This window comes from Podarcis vaucheri (genome assembly GCF_965113315.1).
Source record: "Podarcis vaucheri genome assembly, chromosome: 2".
Lineage (NCBI taxonomy): Eukaryota > Metazoa > Chordata > Lepidosauria > Squamata > Lacertidae > Podarcis > Podarcis vaucheri.
The window spans coordinates 110,789,913-110,804,037 of record NC_138760.1 but is presented as its reverse complement, the minus strand read 5'-3'; the positions used below and the strand labels follow the sequence as shown (position 1 = coordinate 110,804,037).

The following is a 14,125-nucleotide window of genomic DNA, read 5'->3' as shown; positions in this document are numbered from 1 at the left end:
CAGTGTAGGTCTTTCAAGACCGGTAATGGAAACGTCCGTCCCCCCCCCAATAAAAACTTTAATACATGCCTACAGGCGCACAGATATGCATATATAGAAGCTAAATCGGCGCAGAATTTAAAACAACAGTAGCAAAACAGCATCATAGCACAATCTGATTTGGGGCAAAATTGCTGTGGCCTTGCTTGTGCTTTTGAGTGTGGACCTGGACCTCTGCTTCCAAGTCCTGCTCTGATGGTGGCACTGCTTATATTTAGGCTTTCGGTGGCTTATCTCTTGTAGGTGGAGTTGGCCCCACTTGCCACCAGGCGGCACCCAACAGCACCTGACTCTGCCAAAAAACGAGTGCGTTTGGGGGTGATAGGTAGGGGAGATCACTTATGAAGCCACAACCCCACATTACTAAGCCCCGCAAACCTGGGCAAATGATCAACTAAAGAATGGCAATGAGGAAACTTGAATGCAACATTATCCTGGTTCAGTGACTGGTGTTTTTTGTTTTGTTTCTTCTGGGCCTTCTGATTTTAATGCAGAAGACTATTCAGCCGCCACTGCCTGCAGTTCGCTGATTTGCATACCGCGTGCTGATCATGTCCCTTGTACCTTTCCAGGTGAGAACTACAAAACGGAAGGCTACGTTGTCACACCCAACACCATGAACTTACTGAAGCAGCACCTGGAGATCACAGGCGGACAGGTGCTCTTGGGGGGGTGTGGAGATCTTCCATCCTTCTTCCTTCGGGAGGCTGGGTTCACGGAGCAGCTGACCCCCGTAACTTGCATCTCTCAGTCCCTGTGAAACCTTGTGACCCCCGAGCTGCTGTTATGGCAAAACCCAGATTTGGGGAAGCAGTGAGATGCCACAGATGCATAGCTCTAGCAGGCGTAGGACAAGGGGGTCTGTGCATGGGAGCAAAACCCCGGCATTTTCCAGGTGCCAGATTTACTCTTTCCTGCCCAGCAACAGAATAAATTTGATGCCAATCGTGCAGGTGAATAAGGGTTCGCCTTTGCAAAGGTTTTTGAGAAGTAGCAGAGACCTCTGTTTTCCCTAGTCCTCACTTCCTCGGTGGTGAAGCTGCTGTTTTCTATGTCCTAAACCCCTAAGGGTGTACTGTGCATAATGAGAGGGACTAGAAGCCCTGCAAATGAGGCCTCGTAGACAGCCAAATTCTCCCCACCTGCCTTTAGCATGTATGTGATGTCAAGATGTAAGAAAAGAGGACACAGCCATGGTTGCTGGATGTTGCTGCAGACTCCTGCAGGGTCCGCTGTGGTCTAAACCGCCGAGGTTCTTGGGCTTGTGGATCATAAGGTCAGCGGTTCAAATCTCCACGACGGGGTGAGCTCCAGTTGCTCGTTTCCAGCTCTTGCCAACTTAGCAGTTCAAAAGCACGGGCAGTGCAAGTAGATAAATAAGTACTGCTGCGGTGGGAAGGTAAACGGCGTTTCCGTGTGCTCTGGCACTTGTCACGGTTCTCCGTGCACCAGTAGTGGTTTAGTCCTGCTGGCCACATGACCCGGAAGCTGTCTGAGGGCAAACGCCGGCTCCCTCGGTCTGAAAGCGAGATGAGCGCCGCAACCCCATAGTCGCCTTTGACTGGACTTAACTGTCCAGGGGTCCTTTACCTTTACTTTTTTACCTACATTTTTGTCATAGCATATGATCTGGGGGGAGGCCCCACCCTGGCCTTTGGGTGGGGCTGGGTGTGGGGAGTCTTTGAGGTTTTGAGGAGGAGACTGCATCCAGAGAGATCTCAGTTAACTGCATTGAAAATGTCTTCTGCCACAGGTGCGCACTCGGTTCCCTCCAGAGCCCAATGGCATCCTGCACATTGGCCACGCCAAGGCTATCAATTTTAACTTCGGCTTTGCCAAGGTGAGAGACCGGTCACTTTTCCACACTCTGCCCTGCTGCAAACTCAGCTTTTTGCTGAACTGTGGTTGGGGTGGAAGGCGATAGTGAGTGGGGAGGGACAGCCTCATCTTCATCTAGCGATGTGTGTGTCATTTTTTCAAAAAGATAGGCCCCAAAGTGGCTCATAGCATATAAGAACATATGATAGATATATAGGCCAGAAAACATAACAGTAGGATTATATGTACCTTGTTTGAAAGCACGCATTTATTAATTTGCTTCAGTGTTTTATACATTGTTAGTGTGCACTGTACTCCCTACATGTTAAATTGAAGTTTCAAATTGGAACATGTCAATTCCATTTATTTATTTATTGAGGTAACTTCATTTTTCTCCATTTTCTTTTTTAAACTGTTTTAACACATTTGCGCTGAGCTATATCTTTGTTCACATTAAAGCATATGACGTGCAACTATTACATAAAATTAAAACTAAAAATTGAACAGTGAACACTCAGATAAACATTTCCGAATATATCGACCAAGTTGCGTCAAAGTGTGTGTGTGTGTGTATGTGTGTATATACACACACACACACACACACACATATATATATATATCAGCATTATTACAGATATGAAATTATGTATAGCAACGTGCATTGCTTAAGTTGGCGGCCATAAGGGAGAGGTATTTTGTGTCTGTAATGATTAGAATTTAAAGGGATTTGTAGGAAGAGGGGAGTGAGGGGAATGACAAAATGGAATTACTTTTAGGTACCAAGCTGACGTCTTGCTGAACTCATGGGTGGCTTAATTGTACTGCTTAATTTCTCTCCCCACAACCAGGCAAATGGCGGGATTTGCTTTTTGCGCTATGACGACACAAATCCTGAAAAGGAGGAGGAGAAGTACTTCACAGCCATCAGGGACATAGTGGAATGGTTAGGTATGTGCGTCTTGTGCTACAAAATGTGGAAATGTTGCGTGAGTGAAAGAGAGCTGTATCTCTGGGTAGGCCGGGGTGGGGTGGGGGAAAGGCTGTTGGCTTTGTGGACCCCATGCTAGGTTAACATCAGTGCTTTCCTTCTAGAAAAACAGATGCCAGTACACAGTTACAATCAGTGCCACACTTTTAACCAGTGGCTTCTCTTCTCTTTTGTTGGAAGCCCCCCAGAGTGGCGGGATATAAAATAATAATAATAATAATAACAACAACAACAACAACAGTGCTGGTAACCTCAGAAAAAACAAACACTGGTTAGCCCAATTTGCACCATGGTGTGAAGCTCAAGTGCAACAATGCAGCCCTTACGGATGGCTTGTTTACATGAAGCTTTTAGGAGTAGCAACAGCTTGTTTACACGAGAGGAGCCTGCTGGATCAGGCAGTCAATGGCCCCATCCTGTTCTCACAGTGACTGATCTGATGTCTGAGGGTGGGTTTCGGGGAGTTGTTGCCCTAAGACGTGGGCTTGAGGGGAGTGGTGGGGACTGGGCCAAGTATGGCATGAAGGGGGCACACTTTTTTATGACCTGGCCTTATTTCCCCCAGGATACACCCCCTATGCGGTGACGCACGCCTCCGATTACTTTGACCAGCTGTACACCTGGGCGGTGGATCTCATCCGGAGGTGAGGAGGCTGGATGCTGAAAAGGGGGAAAGGGTTAACACCTGACTTCCGCCACAGGTGCATTCTTCCTCCCCTTGTGACTGGTTGTGTCCTTTCCCTCCCTCAGGGGCCATGCTTACGTTTGCCACCAGAAGGTGGAGGAAATCAAGGGACATAATCCTCCTCCTTCTCCATGGCGAGACCGGCCGGTTGAGGAATCGCTCCTGCTTTTTGAGGTACTCCCATTTCATGTGGGCAATCTAGGGTGGCTTCCCCTGCTAGATAATTCAGCATTCTCAGCCTTGCCTTTTTGGTGTTTGTTTTTTTTAGAACAACCACCACAAGTTTCTAGCCCCCATGGTTATGCCTGTAGTAATCAATGATGGCTCATGAAATTATACAGGTGTGCTTCCAGCAATCAGAGTCCTTATTTTATACACCTTTCTCCCTGCCCTCCTTAGATGGCTTTTGTCCTAATCTGGGGATAGCCAACATGGTGCTACAACTCCCATTATCTTTAGCCAGCATGGCCCATGGTCAGGCATGATGGGAGTTGTAGTCCAACAGATATCTGAAGGATCGCATGTTGACTATCTCTATCTGGGCCCTTCCACTGGTCAAAAACTCATTGAAATAACCAAATCTTGGAAGCAGGATTAATTTTGTAAAATAAGTTTTTAAAAAAATACGTTGCTCTGATTGCATTCCTTGGGCTTCATTGGCATGAATTTGGCATTTTGGGGAGCAGCCTTTGTTGCACAGTACAGTGGTACCTCAGGTTAAGTATTTAATTCGTTCCGGAGGTCCGTTCTTCACCTGAAACTGTTCTTAACCTGAAGCACCACTTTAGCTAATGGGGCCTCCTGCTGCTGCCGCGCCGCCGTAGCACAATTTCTGTTCTTATCCTGAAGCAAAGTTCTTAACCTGAAGCACTATTTCTGGGTTAGCGGAGTCTGTAACCTGAAGCGTATGTAACCCGAGATACCGCTGTATATTCATGTGTCTGCCTGTAGAGCAGAACAACTGGAAGGCTGCTCCTGCCAGGGCAAAAACTGAGGCGGCAGAAGCTGCTGTTTTTTAACCTCGTGGCGAGCTTTTATGTCTTTTACTGGCTTAAAGCTCCAGTGTGGGTTCCTCCGCTGCAGGACATGCGCAAGGGGAAGTTTGCGGAGGGCGAGGCCACCCTGCGCATGAAGCTGGTGATGGAAGACGGGAAGATGGACCCCGTCGCCTACCGCATCAAATACACCCCACATCACCGCACTGGGGACAAGTGGTACGTGAGGCGGGGTGTGGGTGTGTCTGTTGTGGGTACTGGAGGGTTGGGTGGGAACCCTGTGGAACATCTCGCTTGGGGTTGCTGGTTCAGAGATGGGTTAGATGTTTCTGGCCCGCATTTTCTGTTGGGACGGATGACTGTGCCATAGGGCTTAATGTGTGTGCAGCAGCCCCTCCCCGGGGCTGCTTAAGAAAGCCCAGCGTGCCCTGCAGGGAAACAGAAGTGAGGGAGACTAGGCCAGGGAGCACACGGATCACCAGGCCTTGACAGAACCATCCATGGTCTGAGGAGAACCATTTTGGCGAGAACTTTCCCTGGGGCTTCTAAAGACCTGCGTGCTCTGGTGGAAGGTGGAAGCGAGGGAGGCCAGGCCAAGGATGCCCCCATACCATCGGCTCCCCGTTGGCCCCCATGGGACTCTTGTCTCTTTACATTTCATATCATGTGTCTGTTTTGCTGTTTAAAACTTACAAACCACCTCAGGGGCCTTGGCAAAATAGTGGCTCACAAATCCAGTAAACGTTTTTGACAACTGTGGCTGGCGCTCTCGGATTTGGGAACGAGGGGAAGGGGGAGTGCTTCTGAATTTGAGCAGGATGCCATCCCCTTGGCCACAGTCGACCCTTGTTCTCCTCAGGTGGGAAGGGTGGTGTTTCCCCTAAACAGACTTAAAAGCAAGGGCACACGCCATGGTAGTGCGGTGGATCTGCAAGAGCATTTTGAGGGATGGGGTTGATGGCTGGGTAGGCTGTGGGGGTGGGGAAAGAGTTGAGCTGCGTAGAGGTGGGCTGGTTCTGGTTCTGGAGATCTTGACCTTACAGCTGTACCCTGGGTTCCAGGTGCATCTATCCCACCTACGACTACACACACTGCCTCTGCGACTCCATAGAGAACATCACTCACTCGCTCTGTACCAAAGAGTTCCAGGCCAGGTGAGAGACAACAGAGCTCCTTGCTCGATTGGGAAGTGGCTGAGACGCTCTGCTGTCGTGGGGAGCAACCACAGGCCTGAATCCCTTATCCTATGTGGAGAAATAGAATCCCAGATTTAGGAGGCTGGGGTTTCTATGGATGTAGACTCCTCATCTGTACAGGGGCAGAATCTGCCACTTGGATATCCTATCCTGAGGATTCTGCTTTTGCCTCTAGTGGAACACAAGCTTCTGGCAAAGGTGAAAACTAGATCTAATGGGCTTAATTTAGAGAAGGGAAGATTTCAATTGGATGCTAGGGGAAACTTCCTGAGGATGAGTTCAGTGGTGGAACTAATGACCACTCCTTTGAACAGGAGGCCTTTGAACAGAGGTCAGATAGTTGGCTGTCTGTCAGGGGTGCTCTGCCTCTGGATTTTCTGCCTTGAGCATCCAGCAGGATTTTAGTAGGTCCCCTGTGACTGGCTCTCTGTCCTGCTCTCATCTCATAATTATTTTTGCTCAAAAACAGGAGTCCCGAAAGCCAAACAAATTCTGCAAAGCTAGTCACAAGCACGTAGCCGACGTTAGCCTCTTGACAGGAACCGATCTGCTTTTCCCTGTTATAGATGACCTGTCACAGGGGTGTGGAGTCTTAGGCCCAGGAACCAATGTGACTGCCTCAAAACTTTTTTTTTGTCCAACCCCCAGGACTCACCTCTGGCCACACCCCTCACTATCCAAGCTTTGTAATTTCCTTGACTCTTTTTTTTTTTTTTTTTGCCTTGTTGAACCTCTTGGCCGCATGTAAGCAGGATAGGGAAAGCTGTGTGACAGTGTAGAAAGCAGACTGAAGGCAAAATGCTCCACGTGCTCCTGTGACTGGTTTTGCCTCTGGCTCTGTCCACCATGTGGCCCTCGGGAGGTTGCCCAGCACGGAATGTGGCCCCCGGACTGGAGAAAGGTTCCCTGCTGCTGCTCTGACAGCTGCTGCTCTTCTCTCTCTTGGCAGACGCTCCTCCTATTTCTGGCTGTGCAACGCCCTGGATGTCTACTGCCCCGTGCAGTGGGAGTATGGGCGCCTCAATCTCCTCTACACAGTGGTCTCCAAACGCAAGATCATTCGCCTGGTAGATTCAGGGGCTGTCAGGTGAGGAACAGAGTTTGATTTTTAAAATTATTATTATTATTATTTGAAGTACTTGTATGCCACCTTTCAGGGCAAAGCACCACTTCCAAGGTAGTTCACGAAATATAATCGGCTTCAGATTCATAACGGGAACATGAGGCTCCCAAGTACAGTGGTATCTTGGGTTACATACGCTTCAGGGTACAGACTCCGCTAACCCAGAAATAGTACCTCAGGTTAAGAACTTTGCTTCAGGATCAGAACAGAAATTGTGCTCCAGCGGCGTGGCAGCAGCAGGAGGCCCCATTAGCTAAAGTGGTGCTTCAGGTTAAGAACAGTTTCAGGTTAAGAACGGACCTCCGGAATGAATCAAGTACTTAACCCAAGGTACCACTGTAATTTTATGGAACAATTCACTTGCAATATACCCTGAATGAGCTTCTTTTTACCCATCTCTGGGCAAAATCTGTGATCCATCCCCAGAGTTGTTCCCAGCCCTTAATGCTGCCCCTCCCCACAGCCCTGGGTTCACGTCCCTCCTTGGATGGCCCAGTGCCTCAGGCTGTGAAGTTTCGTTAGAACAGCGGAAAGGGCTTTTGTAATATGAGCAGCGCTCCCTTCCTGGTATGGTGCGGAACCAGGTGCCTGCAGACGTCGTTGGACTACAGCTCCCATTACCCCTTGCCATTTAGCCGTGTTGGCTGAGGCTGGTTGGAATAGCAGTCCAAGAACACCTGGAGGGCTTTCTGAACGCCAAAGCCCTTCACATCTGCCTAAGAAGGCAATAATTCAGCTGGATAGAGGGGTCATTGGCTGCTGCATCCTCTCCCTCTGGCAGCCTCAGACATTTGAAAAGATCTATAATCCCACCTTTTGATGTAAGGATCCTCAAAGTGGCTTATAGGAGAATCTAGCACATGCATACTTCAAACCCATCCATCCAAGCGGCCCTTAGGCCCTTGGTTGCTGAACAAGGCCCTATTTCACTTCAGTGCTGTAGTCCCAGGTTGGGGGGGGGGGAGAAGAAGGGATGCATGAATGGCATGCTGGGAAGGAACTAGGCTGGTATGTTTTGGAGCAAGGCTTCTTTCTGCCTCTTGCCACTCACTGCTGCCATTGCCATTCCAGGGACTGGGATGACCCACGACTCTTTACGCTGACAGCTCTGCGGCGCCGGGGCTTCCCGGCAGAGGCAATCAACAACTTCTGCGCCAGGGTAAAGACATGTCCTTTGGGGTTCGGTGCAGCTCGGCCAAGGGGAAAGCGTGGGTGCCTAAATGCCATGGGGTGCTGAGTTCAGGCCCTGTTCCGGGTTTTGCTTGCGTGTCATGGAGCTTACGCGCCACTTTTTCCTTTGGGGCATGGTGTGAGCAGCAGGGCGCAGCCCCAGCACCTTTGTTGTGGAGATGCTCCTCAGTTACATGGCTTCAACGTGGACCTGGCTAAGGAAGCTCTTGGATTCCTGCTAAGCAGCCACAGGGTGCCACCTCTGTCTCCATGCCTCCAGAGGCAGCAGGGAAAAGTGCCATCTCCCTGGAGCCATATGGGCATTGGAGAGAATGGGATTGTGGCCCCTGAAAACGGCCTGGGTGTTGGCATAGGAGCCTGCCTTAAACCGAGTCAGGCCATTGGTCCATCTAGCTCAGTATTGTCTGCCCTGATTGGTGGCGTCTCTCCAGGGTTTCCCAGCACTGCCAGGGATTGAAGCTGGGGCCTTCTGAATGCATAGCAGATGCTCTGCCACTGAGCGACAGGGCAGCTATCTTCCCCTTAGAGCCGGGATGAAGAACCTCTGCTTCATGGGCCTAATCCATCTTGTCAGACTTCTTAATCGAGACTGCCCCGCACCCCCTCCAAGCCGTGCCTCCTTCCCCCTGCCGTTCCTATGCTCAGTGAGCTGATCATTCAAGAAGAGATTTGTTCCCATGTCCTCAGATCCCTTTCTTTTCAGTTTCCTGTCACTGTGTGGGAGCCAAGTTTGTGAGCGAATGGGGTGTGCGTCTTCTGGCACCTCCCACTACAAGTGTGTAGCCCCCCCCCCAATTCCCCTGGGGACCACTTTCCCCAAAGGGAGTTCAGCCCTTGGAGCAGCGGTTCTCAACCTGTGGGTCCCCCGATGTTGTTGGACTACAACTCCCATCATCCCTGAGCTCTGGCCTTGCTAGCTAGGGGTGATGGGAGTTGTAGTTCAGCAACATCTGGGGACCCACAGCTTGAGAAAGGCTGCCTTGGAGAAAGAGAGAGAGAGAACATATCCCAACTATAAACGAGTGGCAATCCAAACTATTTGATTATTTAGAATTGGCAAAAATGACACAGAAAATAAGAAATCAAAAAGACATAAAGTTTAGCAAAGAATGGAATAAATTTATGACATACATGGAAACAGAGGTAAAAAATCTAAAAATTACAGTAGGTATGGCGTAACACTTGTGATGTAAAGAGTTTCTTAAGGAAAAGAAACTGCAGATAAAAAATCATATAATATATTCTGAAATCGAGATGAAGGGAAGTCAATTAGTGTTGTGTGTTATTTAGTAAATGTAACCTAATTTGTTGATATCTTATGTTAGGAGATGTTTTTTCTTTTGTTTTCTTTATTATTATTTTTCTTTTTTATGTATTTCTTTTTTGTGTGTATGTGTGATGTATGCTTTTTTCGTTTGTTTTAATGTTTGATGTAGCAAAACAAATTAAAATCAATAAAAATTAAATAATAAAAGAGAGAGAGAGAGAATATGTCCCCCACCTCTTGCTTGGAGCTGGTAGCTTGCCTTTCCCTGTTGCTTGGCTCACTCCAACCTCTTCTCGACAGGTGGGCGTGACAGTCGCCCAGTGCACAATGGAGCCTCATATGCTGGAAGCCTGTGTGCGGGAGGTGCTGAACGAACAGGCGCCCCGGGTCATGGCCGTGCTGGAACCACTGTGTGTGACCATCGTCAATTTTCCCGCACCGCACAAAGTAAGCCTGCGGCCTTTGCAGCGTGGGGACTGGGTGGCTTGCCACCTTGCCCACCTCCCTGTAAAATCTAGACCTCTCTTAGCACCCCCATCGAGCGTGCATCAATCCTTCCTTTCTTCCTTACAGACCTTAGAAATCGACGTACCCAATTTCCCAGCTGATGAGACCAAAGGTTTCCACAAAGTCCCCTTCCAGCCAACCATCTATATTGAGCAGAGTGACTTCCGGGAGGTGAGCCTGTGGATGGGAGGGAGAGGCGCTGCATTGAGGAAGAGAAGAAAGCTGATACTTGTGACGCTGGGGGCACAGAATGGGGTGCTGCAAAAATTGTGGGCGCCTCAACCGGATGCCAGCTGGGTGTACTTCATCCTGCTGTAGGACTCTGGAGCAGATGAGGCATCATCTCTTCCTTGCTAGAAAGCGGGGTTTGTAAAATGTGTCAGCACAAAGGCTCTCTCTTATTTTAAAGGGACTTTGCTGTCTCCACTCATCCCTCCTGTATGGGGGCTTGTTTTAGGGTATGTATCTTCAAGTTGCCCATAGTTCCTGGTGGTCTTGGCAATCACCACTGTCATTTGCGGTTCCACCTTTATCATTTTTTCAGCAATTTTGTGTAGCTTTTGCATTCTCTGGACGGCAGCCATGCCTGCACTGCAGATTAATTCACTTCTCTTGGTAGCGCTGGCTCCTCTGACTCGGAGAGTGTATTTTGGATCTGTTATTGGCTGTTTGTATTAGAAGTCCACCTTGTGGACACTTCTACTGGCCTGGACCATCTCTGCACGATCTTTTAAAAATACAGATTTTTAAAATTAGAACATGTCTCGTGGCACCCAAAGGGGCCCTGTTAATGTAGGTTGACTTTCCTGCCCAAACTAGGCCTGGTGGTAGATAAGCTGAACCCCAGATCCATGTCCTTTGCTCTGTGCTTGGACAGATTGGCAGCTTGCAATCGGCACCTGTCTTACTTGGGAAGATGCTCCTTGTCCAATAATACAGTGGTACCTCAGGTTAAGTACTTAATTCGTTCCAGAGGTCCGTTCTTAACCTGAAACTGTTCTTAACCTGAAGCACCACTTTAGCTAATGGGGCCTCCTGCTGCTGCCACGCCGCCAGAGCACGATTTCTGTTCTCATCCTGAAGCAAAGTTCTTAACCCGAGGTACTATTTCTGGGTTAGCGGAGTTTGTAACCTGAAGCGTATGTAACCCGAGGTACCACTACATGTGACTTAAAAAATATAAAAAATTACTGCACTGCCCAATATAAATGTTATACATTTATATGTTCCTGAGTGTTTGTATACACACACGGTTATATTATTAAAAGGTATGTTTTGTCATGCAAACACATTATAATGAGGCTTATTTGCACTCACCCTCCAGTCTTCTAAGGGCACACCTTTCCCTTGGCTCTTGTTTTCTGTCTGAGCTTCATTTGCCAGTCTCTTAAACTGGAAGCAAATTGTTTGCCTTTTTCATCTGGAATATCCATGCCCACTTCTACTAAGGGCTGTTCTCTGACCGCCCACACCAGGCTACATTCTGCAGGCACATTAACCAGGTCATCACCTTGGCCAGATTTCACCAGGAGCCCTAACTCTGCCCCCTTCCTGTGATTGGTGAATCCTGAGCCAAGACAGGGCCTGTTCGTACAGAGCGTTGGAGAGTTCAGGTGCCCAGCTGATTGCTAGCTATGTGGTTCTGGCTGAGGCTGCCATGTCCTGTGGAGAGATGCTTCTGAAGAAGTGTCTCCACCACCATCGTTCAGTCCGGACACTGAGGTCCAGCTCCAAGGGCCTTCTGGTGGATCCCTCCCTGCGAGACGTGAGGTTACAGGGAACCAGACAGACGGCCTTCTCAGTAGTGGCGCCCGCCCTGGGGAACGCCCTCCCGTCAGATGTCAAGGAAACAAGCAATTATCTGGCTTGTAGAAGGCATCTGAAGGCAGCCCTGTTTAGGGCAGTTTTTAATGTTTGATGTTCTATCCTGTTTTTAATATTCTTTCCGCAGGGCCTGTAAGACAGAGTTGTTCCGCCTGGCCTTTGGCTTGGAATCAGCCTGATCCCCTCCCCCTCTTTCCTTTTCCTTCTGTGATGGAACTCCTATTTGGGGACTTCCCTGGCTTTTTTTCTGGCCCACGTGGGACCAGTCTGGATAGTTGGCCTTGGTGAAGATTTGACGTTTTCATCCCCAAAAAGTTTTTGAGTTTCTACTGAAATGAGGCTGCATTTTAATGTTGAATTTTAATCCTGTTTTTAACTTGTATTTTAATCAATTGTTTTTATACCTGGTGTTAGCTGCCCTGAGCCTGGGGAGGGCGGGATATAAATAAAATTTATTATTGTTGTTATTATTATTATTATTATTATTATTATTATTATTATTCTGTTGGGAGCTGCCCAGAGTGTCTGGGGAAACCCAGCCAGATGGGCGGGGTATAAATAATAAGTTATTATTATTGTTATTATGGGGATCTCTGAGAATAACTACGGGGAGCTACGTTGCAGATCCCTGCTGTGAGGGAGGGATCCCTGCTGGCCCCATAAGAACTGGCAATTTAGTACAGAACGTTTTTACATCCATGTGCCAGCGGATTGAAGTGATTTGATTCCCCTTGTTTGGTCTCCACTGACGTTAGCATCTCTTCCCTGGCAGGTGCCAGAGAAAGGTTACAAGCGCCTGGCGCCCGGCCAGCCAGTGGGTTTGAGGCACACGGGCTACGTCATTGCTGTCCAGAGCATAATTAAGGTGAGTCTGCCGTGGCATCTCCTTACAGCCCTCTTACTGCAGCTCTGCAGCTATCCCTGTAGATCAGGGCCTAAGAGCTTCCCATAAAAGAAAACATCAGTTGTGGCACTTGGCTTAGATCAGCCTCATGGACCATTCCAGCAGCTATGCTTACATCTCTGTAAGACTCCTCGAGCCAGCTGTGGCTCTGCTAGGTCTTTCTCCCAATTCGCTACCTGCTTAGTGGTTTTCGTCTGTCTGCACAAGCAAGCGGTGAAATCTAGTTCTTTTTTAAAAAAACCAACATAGATCTCACACCTGCCTTTTGATCAAATAAGCCTTGAGGTTGCTTGCAGTAGTAGAAAATGAAATCACACACAAACACACACACACACACACACACACACACACACACACACACGTTCCTTGGCTCTCCTCCAGTGATTTCTGAAGTTTAAGTTGTATCTCTCCCACTAAGGCTAGAACTACACAAAGTTGCTGCAGGCACCGTGTGATTAAGCCAACATCCTGTTCCTATGTTACATTCTCCAGTTGAATATTTTGTCCCCGAGATTGGAGTAAAAGAGGAGGAAATCCATTTTGCTGCTGCCTATGCAGTTGCATAAACCGGTACTATTACTATGAGGAGTTATCTGCAAGAGCACAGCAGGGCCTTTTCTGTGGTGACCCTATAAATTTTTGTAAATGAAATTCTGATGAGCCCAAGTCTGTTTATTGGCGTTTCCCGCCCCCTGCCCCCACCCCATGCTTTTAAAAGAAAGTGTTGTATGTCCAAACATTTTCTGGCATTTGATTTATTTGTGGCCTGATAATTTTGCTTTTGGTTCCTGTTGGGATTGTGATTTTGATGAATAGTGTCTTGAAGCATTTAATATTTGTAAGTTCCTAGTTTCTTCTGTGTCCTGTTGAAATAGCTTATATGTGTGGCAGATCAGCTCTGAATCAACTTTTTTTTGGGTGGGTGGGGGGTCATCCTGCAGTTGTTGAACAGCCATAGAATCCTTTTTCTTTCTCCCTGATGTGAAGAAACAACCAAAATGTCTCTTGATTATGAGGCAGAGTGTGGAAAATAATTTCTTGACTTCTCTGCAACTGGCCAGATAAGCTAGCACCAGTCAGTTAAATGGAACTGCAATGAACTTTTAGGGAGATACAGACATGGATTTGAGGTCTGGGCTCATGCAAGAGCAAGTGAGCTGGTCGTCGCAAATTCATTCCCCTCCTCTGCACTGAGCAGAAGAGACGAGGAAGGGCAATCTGCTCCACATTGCAAGGGAGTGTTTTTTGAGAGGAGCTAGATACCTGAAGCATGATGGCAAAGTGGCTGGGTGGCCACATGGAACTGACCTTCATCTCCTTGCCTAGGACACCAATGGACGTGTGAAAGAGCTAGAGGTGACCTGTACAAAGTCGGAGGCAGCAGAGAAACCCAAAGCCTTTATCCACTGGGTGTCAAATCCTCTCGTGTGTGAGGTTCGACAGTATGAGCGACTGTGAGTATTAGGATCGCTCCCTCTTTGCAAATCTGTTGTTTGAGAAGGCTCCCCATGTACCTCTTGACCTTGGATATTATTATTCCTGGGAAGTAGAATAGGTAACAGGGGTCAAAACCACTTCCTTATCTTGT

General features: G+C 48.2%; 1 protein-coding gene across 1 annotated transcript in view; it reads left to right on the top strand.

Annotated features, from left to right (window-relative positions):
- The window catches only part of QARS1 (glutaminyl-tRNA synthetase 1), a 30,961-nt gene that overhangs the window by 12,848 nt on the left and 3,988 nt on the right, over positions 1 to 14,125 (top strand). Inside the window, exons 9-21 of the mRNA XM_082209567.1 lie at positions 612 to 697; positions 1,793 to 1,879; positions 2,706 to 2,805; positions 3,411 to 3,489; positions 3,596 to 3,704; positions 4,614 to 4,744; positions 5,587 to 5,679; positions 6,671 to 6,808; positions 7,916 to 8,003; positions 9,603 to 9,749; positions 9,876 to 9,980; positions 12,406 to 12,498; positions 13,864 to 13,991. Coding sequence (XP_082065693.1) covers positions 612 to 697; positions 1,793 to 1,879; positions 2,706 to 2,805; positions 3,411 to 3,489; positions 3,596 to 3,704; positions 4,614 to 4,744; positions 5,587 to 5,679; positions 6,671 to 6,808; positions 7,916 to 8,003; positions 9,603 to 9,749; positions 9,876 to 9,980; positions 12,406 to 12,498; positions 13,864 to 13,991 — 1,384 coding nt within the window. The remainder of the gene's footprint in view (positions 1 to 611; positions 698 to 1,792; positions 1,880 to 2,705; positions 2,806 to 3,410; positions 3,490 to 3,595; positions 3,705 to 4,613; positions 4,745 to 5,586; positions 5,680 to 6,670; positions 6,809 to 7,915; positions 8,004 to 9,602; positions 9,750 to 9,875; positions 9,981 to 12,405; positions 12,499 to 13,863; positions 13,992 to 14,125) is intronic.